The 10,426-nt window shown below is 50.9% G+C and overlaps 1 protein-coding gene across 1 annotated transcript; it reads right to left on the bottom strand.

Annotated features, from left to right (window-relative positions):
- Window positions 1–5,655: 5,655 nt before the first annotated feature.
- Window positions 5,656–9,576, bottom strand: LOC109733574 (subtilisin-like protease SBT5.3). Its single transcript, XM_020292795.2, has 8 exons — window positions 9,344–9,576; window positions 9,165–9,262; window positions 8,794–9,067; window positions 8,075–8,710; window positions 7,739–7,987; window positions 7,485–7,602; window positions 7,177–7,390; window positions 5,656–7,093 (listed from the first exon to the last, which is right to left on the bottom strand). The coding sequence occupies exons 1-8, from the start codon at window positions 9,574–9,576 to the stop codon at window positions 6,522–6,524; spliced, it is 2,394 nt and encodes a 797-aa protein (XP_020148384.1). The 3' UTR covers window positions 5,656–6,521.
- Between the last annotated feature and the right edge of the window lie 850 nt (window positions 9,577–10,426).

The following is a 10,426-nucleotide window of genomic DNA, read 5'->3' as shown; positions in this document are numbered from 1 at the left end:
CTCCGTAAACTTCCACGTGATCGCTTCTTCAGTGTCATGGTCAATGTCCAAGGTTCACACCATCCAACCTTTCCGAAAGTGTTCAGTGGTAATGTCATCCCTCATATCAATTCGGCAAACCCAGAAGTTATCCTTTGGAGCCTTTAGACAGTGCCACCCATATTTCTAGAAATCTGCAAAATTCTCGATGCAGTATCCATTGGCATCAAACTGTCATTCCAATGCGACTTTCAAAAATAGGCCTTGGTGCCAAAAATTACTCACATTTTTGTAGCCGCCACAAAGAGGTCTCTATCTTTATCATCACAAGGGATACCCAATCCAAACCAAGGCTTTGGTGGCTCAGACCGCAAACCAAAGCCATTTAAGGCGAAGAGCGGTGGCAAAATTTGCTCAAGTTCAGAACTTCAAGACCTCCCATAATTTTTGGCCGACATATGCATTCCCAATTAAGTTTTTTGCGAGTAAATAGGGATATACTTATACATGCTCGTCTCTCATGATTTTTTAACAGAGGCAAAGATTTGTCTCATCTCATTAATTAAGAAGAGAAGAATAAAGTATGGTTGTTGCATGACCAGACCACAAAGGCCAAGAAACACAAGGGGGTCACTCTCCCGGTAAAATGTTACTCAAATATTTTGCCCGTGCAAGCACCCAGAGTTTTGCCTCCACCTTGATTGACAAAACGATGTGGGTGGGCAAGGATGTTGCGAAACACTCTCGCATTCCTCTCATTCCATAATGCCTAGCAGTCACCACGTTGCCACCGCCAAAAGGGTAGACCAGGCGCTAATCTGAGATTGCATCCCAAGCCAGGGTTGATCGCATCCCAAATCCTAGCATAGTAGCGGTATTTAAAGATAAGATGCACCGTCGTTTCGGGTTCTCTTTTACACAGCTGACAAAGATCAGAATTTGGCCACCCCCTCCGAGATAATCTTTCCGTCGTCCACACTCGATCTTGCAGAATGAGCCATGAGAAAAATCTGATTTTCGGCGGAGTCCATATTTTCCAGACCGTCCTTGGCATGTCAGACTTTATCAATACTGTGAATTGCGTTCTGTAAGTCGTGGTGGCAAAGTAGCAACCATCGGCAACTCTTTCTATGATTAGTGCATACGTGTTTTTATATATCAATAAGACTTTATTTCTCAAATGATACATGTCATTTACAAGAAGTAGAGAAATAAAATCAAGAACAGAACTTTCCTAAAAATCAGAAGATGTGGTACTATTGGAGTGGCCAGCCAAGCGATCAGCTACCGAGTTGGCTTCACGAAAGCAACGAGAGAACGAGGCCTTTGCAAGATCACAAACCATCTGAGCGCATTCTGCGACCGTTGCACTCTCCTCGCCGTGATAATCTTCTTGTTTCTGCATAATCTCCACCGCAAAACTAGAATCGGACACAATATGAGCAACGTTGCATGCGATCCTCGCTGCCAAATAATGACCATACTTGATGGCCAAGATCTCTGCTGAATCAACACCACTCACAAACGGTAACACCCATGGTGCAGCTCGCCAACTCTTTCTATGATTAGCGCGTACGTGTACAACACAATAGGATGAGTGATCTGCAGGCGATATCACTTTATTATCCAACAACTAGCATATCTTGATTATTTTTATATTTTCGCAAAGGTGGGGTTGAGCTCGCACTATGTGATGGAGGAGATGTTCCGCTTGTACTTCCAGCAACGATGGAAAATAATGCCAGGCTATTTTAAACACCAGAAGTACATCATATCTGATCCGATCTTTTATCTTGGCCTCTTTCAACTAAAGGGAACGGGGAGTGCAATTGGGACGCGATATTTTATTCTTGACAGAACATCAGGAAGTGGGCAGGAGGTCCATTTATATGTCTGATTTATGAGAAAAGCTAAACTGAAAACAATACGGTACCTCAAAACAGCTTAGATGATCTGAACCACGTGCGGCAGCTCATGCAATAGTATATGGGCATCTCCAACTATTATCCTTAAAACCACCCACATCCCTTCGGATCGAGTTGTTCAAACATGTTCCACTACTAGGAAAAGGGCTATAGCTAATATGAATATTAATGGCGCACCACACCCACGGTGCGCCATGGTGCGCCATGGTGCGCCACTACTAACAATTTTTTTTCCAAAACTAGTAATGGCGCACCAGGGACAGTGCGACATTACTAGTTTTAACTAGTAATGGCGCACCACACACTCTGTGCGCCACTACTAACAATTTTTTTTTATTTTTTTTTTCAAAACTAGTAATGGCACACCAGGGGATAGTGCGTCATTACTAGTTTTAACCAGTAATGGCGCACTGTCCCCTGATGCGCCACTACTAACATTTACACATCACACGTCTGAGTCTTACAAAAAATTCACCAAATGCACCCCCGACCGCCTTTTCAGTTTCAAAAAAATAAATAAAAGAAAATGATAGAAATGTCAAAAAAAAAAATAAGATTCCCATGTGATATGTGGTCTAGTTGTTAGCAAAATTTACAAACATGATTTTTCGACTTTTTAGCAAAATCTCTCGAGAATTTGTAAAATGGGCATAACTTTTACATACGAACTCCGATGAAAAAGTTTTTTATATGAAAATTCATCTACTCGAAAAGTTACATCCGATATCAACGGGAGAACCCTGTTGAACATTTTTAAAATCCCCAAAAACCTAACAGAAAAAAGTTACAGGGCTTTCAAGATCTGGAGAGGCAAAAAAATTCAAAAAAAATCAAACTCAGTAACGGCGCACCTGCCCATGGTGCGCCATTACTATCTTCCCGCCTTCAAAATTCAAACGATATAAAAAAATAAAAAAATAAAGTTAGTAATGGCGCACCTGCCCAAGGTGCGCCATTACTATCTTCGCGCCTTCAAAATTCAAAATAAATCAAAAAAAAAAGTTAGTAATGGCGCACCTGCCCACGGTGCGCCATTACTATGCCGTATATATGGCTGGGCGGGGTCCTCTCTTCCTTACCTCTTCATTGTTCTCCTCCACTCCATCTCCTCCTCTCCTCCACTCCATCTCCCCTCCTCTCCTCCACCATACTCCCCTCCTCCTCTCCGGCGACCTCCTCTTCCCTCCTCTCCTCCCCTCCCCTCACGGTTTCTCCTCCCTCCTCTCCGGTGAGCTCCTCCTCCCTCCTCTCCGGTGATCTCCTCCTCCCTCCTCTCCGGTGAGCTCCTCCTTCCTCCTCCCTCCTCTCCTCCCCTCCCCTCACGGTTTCTCCTCCCTCCTCTCCGGTGAACTCCGCTCCGGCGACCTCCTTCTCCTCTCCGGCGATGTAGGCGAGCTCCTCTCCGGTGACCTCCTCCTCCTCCTCTCCGGTGACCTCGGCCCTCCTCTCCGGCGAACTCCTCTCCGGCAAAAGAATGTACAAGATCCAAAAACAAGAACAAAATTTGAAAAAATATCGTGCAAAAAAAGAGCAAAAAAAGGGCAAAAAAAAATCGTGATCCAGATCCAAATTCAAAATTCAAAAATAGCAATGGCGCACGGTGGGGGTTAGACGGTGCGCCACTACTATTTTCCCACCTTCAAAATTCAGAAAAATTCAAAAAAATTCAAAAAAAAAGTTACCAGTGGCGCACCTGTAGCAATAGTAATGGCGCACTACAAGGTGCGCCACTGTTACTTGCAATACTAATGGCGCACCAGAGGTGCGTCATTAGTATTTGTTACTAGTGGCGTGGTAATAGCGGCACACCTGTAGTGCGTCATTAATGGCCAAAACAGGTGCGCCACTAATTAGCCTTTTTCTAGTAGTGTTCTGTCATCCAACACGGTACCTCATCCGTCCGCAGATCGGTCCTAGCATCTGTTTTCTCACAAACTAGAGGCAAACTTAGAGGGTTTTGCGGGAGTCCGGACACCAGCCACGTAGGACTCTGCCACCCCTGCCCCACTGAAATCCTCCTATCCGTCCCTTTTCTTTTACTCCACTTCTGCTCCCCCTTCCTTTCATCCGAACCCTTATCGTCAGATGCTGCCACTGTACCTATTCAGTCATCGCCCAGGCAATCTCGGATGTCTGCAGACCCCACCAACGCGCCTGCCCGCCTCGAACTATATGCTAGTGTCCACCCGGGAATCCCTCTGCAGCCAGGTACCATCCACACCACCGTCGACGCCGTCCATGACGGACACCACGCCCGGCAGGTGTTCGGTCAAATGACATTGAGCTTTTTTTGAACTTCTTGTTGTTCTCTAGAGAAGCACGATGGTGGGATACTCGTTGACCGAGGATGTGTTGTTGTGTGATGCGTGGTTGACCATTTCTGAGGACTTTGTAGGCATGAATAAGGACCCGACGTTTCGGCACGCGCCCTACGACATTCAAGTCATCCTTGAACGCATTGTGAAGTCTCTAACGCATCGGTGGTACACCATCCGTGACTCCGTCATGAGGTTTTGTTGTGCGATTCACCGAGTGAAGACAAGGTGGTCATTGGGCTCGTCAACAATGAAAATCATAAGTGTTGCTTTCTATTATACTGTATGTTGGATAATTCATTCATTCAATCGATGTTGCTTTACACGTTGGTATAGCTGGCACGTGTTGCCATGATGTACTACAGGACTAAGGGCAACTCATACATTTTTGGATGAAGCTTAAGAGACGGTTTGTGTGGGACGACATGTGTTAATTCTGACTCTAGTATGGTTGATTTGGAATAGATGATTTTGAAAAACTTGTTGAACATTCAGTTATCTCGTTGAATTTGAACTATTGTTGTACTAGAGATATTTCATGCTATTTGTGGAAAAATTGTGCTATTTTCTCTAATTACTTTGAGTGTTGCTAGCTGGTTTTAGTTAAACGGACGAAATGTCTTATGTTTTATGTAAATTATGTCCGACCTTTGCTAAATTCCATCGTGTTTGAAATTTATGTGAGAATGGTTGGGTGGCCAACTCTCGCATCACTGTCGGCGGACTGGTCCCTACGATCCGCGGATGTAGACGATGTCCGATTCAAGATGCCCTTACACATGCTAGCGCAAAGGGTAGTAGCGGAGCGTGATTCTTGTTGGGCCCTTATGCCCCAGTTCCTGTTGTTTTTGCAACTAGCGCACACACGCTCAACCTCGGGCTTGGCCCATTTACATTTTTTTTCTTCTTCTTTTCTCATTCACGCATACATTTGCATCCTTCTTTCTCTTCCAACGGTTTTCAGAACCATCGTTCCACGGGTTTTCTCTGCGGTGGTTTTTGTTGGTTTTTTCCAGTTGGGGTTTGTTTGTTCTTTTATTTTAGTTTTCTCTTTTCTTTTAAAAAAATCCTGATTCGCAAACCTTTTTGAAATTCTTGAACATTTTTTAAAAGTTCGTGAACTGTTTTTCAAATTCGCAAACTTTATTCAAATTAATAATCTTTTTAATTCGTGAAAAAATCAAACTCGTGATTTTTTGAATTCATAAATTTTTGTCTAATTCATGATTTTTTAAAAAATTCATGAACTTTTTACAAATTATAAAATTTCCAAATTAATGATATTTTTAAATAAAGTAAAAAGGTTAAAAAAATGACTGATGCATGTGTAGAGATCGCGAGCTGTCAAAGCTAGCGGCAAGTGCATTTGGTATAGCTAGCGGTCAAAGCTAATGGAGATCGCGTGAGTGCCAGTACGTTCAAGTGCGCGTGAACTGTTGTATAGGCGAGACCTCCTAATTGGCGCTTCAGACGCCAGTTTCGCAAAGCGGGCACTCACGCAGCAGTCTCGTGTGGGCTGGCCTAGCAAGCGCGCTGGTCACTCGCTCGTTCCCTCCGTTCGCTCACACAACGACGCAAGCGCCAAGTTCTCTCCGTTCAATTTTTTCTACCGCTTCGCTGTTGACTGTAGGGAAAACATGGATCTAAAAAATAGTAAATTGAAAATATTTTAAAGTGTAGATTCACTCATTTTACTCCGTATGTAGTCACTCGTTGAAATCTTTAGAAAGACTAATATTTAGGAACGGAGGGAGTAGTACTGTAACTAATTTGGACTCCGGACTCGGCCTCATAGCTTCGCGTCCTCTTCTCACCCGAATCGACTGACCTGAATTCAAAATTTGGGCAACTTACATGTAGCCCACGCGCCCGAGAAAAGCTTGTCTAGAAAGAAAAAACGCGCGCCAGAAAAGCACAAAATTAATAGGGAGTACCTAGAACTCATCTAGATGAGACGTAATTTGATCTCATTCACTTGGAAAACAAAAACGGATACAACCCACGTTAGCACACACATCTTATAGCATCACATTCAATGGCTATAAAAGGTGAATGAGACCAAATTAAATCTTATCTAGATGAGTTCTAGCAAAACTGAAATTAATAAGATCTCATTTCCCATCGTCTCCTTGTTATTCAGTCGATGGTTACAAAACTGCCAAAGCTTATATTATCCCCTAACGACCAGATTCACTGCCACTCTAATTCATCCTCTCGCTACGTGCTGCTCACCACTGCCGAACAAAACCCTACGTAATCAATCCCAAACAAAAAATCTCGCGATCTCCTAACCCTGATCCCGCTACATCTTGCGCCTCCTGATGGCCAGAGGAGTCCGCACCCGGTGGTTCCCGGGCCCGTCGGACCAGACAATGGCGCCGAACCCGTACCCTCCGGCGCCCTTGGGCGCCGGCACGAAGGGGACCCTCGCCACGAAGCTCACCTGGAACTCCTTCTCCTCGCCGACGGCGCCGAACGCCAGCGTGGTAGGCGTCACCGTCACCTGCACCCCCTCCGGCTCCCTGACGACGGCGGCCGTGTACGTGCTCCTCGGCGCGCCCACGTTCCTGACCCTGCGCCGCACCGTCGTCAGGCCGGCGAGGTCCGGCAGCGTGATGGACGGGTAGTTGAGGTCCCGCACGGCGACGGGGGCGGCCGGGCAAGCGTAGCGCGTCTCGTTGAACTTGCACATCGCCGTCGCGTTGTACCCGAGCGCGCAGAAGAAGTTGAGGTAGTCGCGGTACGAGGCGTCGTAGACGAGGCCCGGGTCCAGCGCGCGGGCCGGGAAGACGTGGCCGGAGCCGTAGCTGAAGGGCGTCGCCGGCTGCAGGAAGGGGTTCAGGATCGGCCGCTGCTCCATGTCCAGGTCCGTCGCTGCACCAGGCAACAACCCGATGAGTCTGATGGACAGCTCGTCGACACAGGCACGCAGCTGTTGGTTCGACGTTGGAACTCACCGGTGGTCATGATGGCCGACTTGATGGCGGCGGGGCTCCAGTCGGGGTGGAGGGTCTTGACGAGGCCGGCGATGCCGGCGACGTGCGGGCACGACATGGACGTGCCGGACTGGATGGTGAAGTCGACGCGGCGCTCGTCCCAGGGCCGGTCCGAGGGCGACGCCATGCCGCTCCACGGCGCAATGATGGCCACTCCCGGCGCGGTGACGTCCGGCTGCCACCCCAGAGAAAGAACTCACATCAAGTTGCTTACTTTGATACAAGATGAAAAGATACCGTGCTTATGATCGATACGCAAATCCGGCCACCTTTAGGATTTCCGGGTTGAGGACGTTGGGCCCCACCGACGAGAAGGCGGCCATGACCGGCGCCGGCCTCACGCCGACGATCGTCGTCGCCTTCGAGATGAAACCGGAAGGAGGAGACCTTGACACGAGCACAAATTAATCCACTCAGTAACCCAGCAGAACAACAGCTCAAATATTGTTACCGAGGTTCTTGATTTGATTTGACATTGCGATCTGTATGGAGTGCACTACATTGCGATCGAGGAGTGGCTTACGGGGTGGACTTGATGTAGGCCAAGAGCGCGAGCCCGTCGGTGTAGTTGATGTGCAGGGCCGGGAGAACGTGCGCGTCAGCGATGACGTTGCTCCCGCCTTCCTCGTCGTTGACGAGGACCATCCCGACCCCTCCGGCTCGGCGCACGGCCTCGCCCTTCTCCATCCTGCGGACGCCTCCTCTCACGCAGCACACCACGATCTTGCCCGTCACCTTGGCCGCGTCCAGGGAATCCAGCATGCACACCTGACTGCAGCGCGCAAATGAGCGAGCTCAACCTCAAGACAAGACTGTTGCGATGATGGAGTGGAGCTCGGACGTCAGTGTGGGTGCTTACGCGTCCTCGACCTTCCTGCCCGGGGCGACGGCGTCGGTGGCGATGATCAGGGGGTAGAAGCTTTTCGTGCGGAGCGACGCCTCCGACAGGCTCTGCCCTTCCACCCTGGTGCGGTTGAAGACGAGGTAGCCCGGGAAGGCCCTGTCGGTGGTGCTGGCGGCGACGGTGATCACCCACGGCGCGAGGTTGCTGACGGTGCCGAAGTCCGGGCCGTTGTTGGTGGCGGAGCAGACGACGGTGATGCCGGCCTTGGTGGCGTGGAGCGACCCGATGGCGACCGTGTCCTCGAAGAAGTCCCTCTGCTCGCCGCCCACGGACGCCGTGATGACGTGCACCCCGTCGGCGATGGCGGCCTCGAAGGCGGCCAGGATGTCGGCGTCGAAGCACTCGACGTCGTTCACGGGCGGGTTGAAGCAGACGCGGTACGCCGCCACGCGCGCGCGCGGGGAGCCGCCCCTGGCCGTGCCGTTGCCGTAGCCGAAGGCGGCGGCGCCGTTGACCTGGGAGCCGCCCGCCGTGGCCAGCGTGTGCGAGCCGTGGCCGACGTCGTCCCGCGGCGTGTTCAGCCTATCGGGGGGCGGGTGGCCCGCCTCCATCGCGTACCCCTTGTTGAAGTAGCGCGCGCCGATGAGCTTGCTGCGCATACAAAATCAGATCAAGATACCGCAGCTGAATTAATAATCCGTAGAGACGACGAGGCTACGTACGTACGTACGTACCTGTTGCATTTGAACGTGGGGTCGTGCTCGTTCTGGCAGATCCCTTTCCAGGTGTCCGGGATGGGCCCCATTTCGCCGTCGTTGAAGCTCAGGGACTCCGGCCACACGCCCGAGTCGAGGTTCCCGATGATGGTGTCCCCGCCGTACCTGGCCACCTCCCACGCCGACCACTGCGGGACGACGCCGGCGTTCTCGAGCCCCATGAACTCCCACGACCTCGTCGTCTGCATCCTCATGCCGCGGTTCGGGAACACCGACACCACGCCGGGGCGCTCTGAAACACATCGATATGCCGGGATCTGAATTTCTGTCCGGCGCGAATACACGACACAAACATCTTTACTATGCATGCAGGAAGATGATTGGCTCACTGGCGATCGCTGCGGCGACGGCGGGCTCGAGCTTGGCGGCGAAGCCGTTGATGTTCTTGGTGTAGGAGTAGAAGATGGCGTCGCGCGCCTTCTCCCGGCTGCATGCACGCACGCGTCGATCGATCAGCCATGGCACACATTTCATGACTGCACAATGTACATGCATGGAGTGCACTTACTCGCCCAAGACGGAGCCGAGGAGGTCGTAGTGCGACTCGGTGGCCACCGTGGACGCCTCCTCTGTCGAGACGCCGGCGCGATGGGAGTGGGCGCCGAGGTACACGATGTACGACGAGGACGGCGGCGGCTTCGTCCCGGCGGCGAGCGCGCAGAGGAGGAAAGAGACTGCCAGTGGGAGGAGAAGTCGGCGTGTGGACTGAGCGGCCGCTGCCGTGCCGGTCTCCATGGCCATGGGCACGTAAGAGAGGGGGTGTCGATCGGTGCGGACAGGAAGCTCGATCGGGGAGGAAGATGGCTATAAAGGAGGGGAGAGGAGTGGAGGCGGTGTGAGTGAGGGGTTAAGGCGGGAGGACTCTGTCTTACTTGCCGCTCGTAATTCGCGTGGGCGGTTTCGGTTGATCTGCTTCATGGAGGGCGGTTACAAGGGAAACTGCCGCCATTGGTGTGCATGAAAGCACTGTCACTGATCCATATATGGAGGCCCGACCCAAACGGACGACATATTTGTCTTTTTTGTCCGTTTGGGTCGGCCGCCCGCCGGCATCCGCCCAGTTTTGCATTTGGGTCGGCAGTGCGTCCAACGCACCGACCCATTTCATGTCCGCACTCAACATTTTTTTAAAAATGCCCACGGCCGATCATGTCAGCGGCCATGTCTCATGCCGGCACCATGCCAGCGCCGGCATACAATGCCGGCTTCAGAAAATATCACCACAGTTTATGCTGGCACACTCGCCAGCCGACCGGCACACATGTCAGCACACAAAAAAGGGTGGGACTTGAGTTCGACCACAACATCATGGCTTCCGTGGTCATGCCAGCACACCTGCCGGCATACAAAAAAGATGGCGCTCGCCGCCATAGATCACTCGTCGTCGAACTTGAGCATGTCGGCCTGCATCTTCTCGAACCACGGCCTCTTCATTGGCGACACGGTGTTGAGATCCACCTTCATGATCTCCACCCCGGTCATCATGCTCGCGAGAGCCACTTCTTTCGCCTTGGTCTTGGCTTGGCGTTGGCGGCCTCGATCTCTAGCATCTTGGCTTGCTTCTCCGCCTCTAGCTCGAACATCTTGGCTT

This window comes from Aegilops tauschii, chromosome 7 (genome assembly GCF_002575655.3).
Source record: "Aegilops tauschii subsp. strangulata cultivar AL8/78 chromosome 7, Aet v6.0, whole genome shotgun sequence".
NCBI classification, from domain to species: domain Eukaryota; kingdom Viridiplantae; phylum Streptophyta; class Magnoliopsida; order Poales; family Poaceae; genus Aegilops; species Aegilops tauschii.
This window is presented reverse-complemented; position numbering and strand designations above follow the sequence as displayed.

Coding starts and splice junctions, on each gene's coding strand:
- LOC109733574 (XM_020292795.2), bottom strand. CDS start 9,576: ATGGCCATGGAGACCGGCACGGCAGCGGCCGCTCAGTCCACACGCCGA. Junction 7,603..7,738: donor GCCTACATCAAGTCCACCCC/GTAAGCCACTCC, acceptor GCTCGTGTCAAG/GTCTCCTCCTTCCGGTTTCA. Junction 7,391..7,484: donor TCAACCCGGAAATCCTAAAG/GTGGCCGGATTT, acceptor CTGGGGTGGCAG/CCGGACGTCACCGCGCCGGG.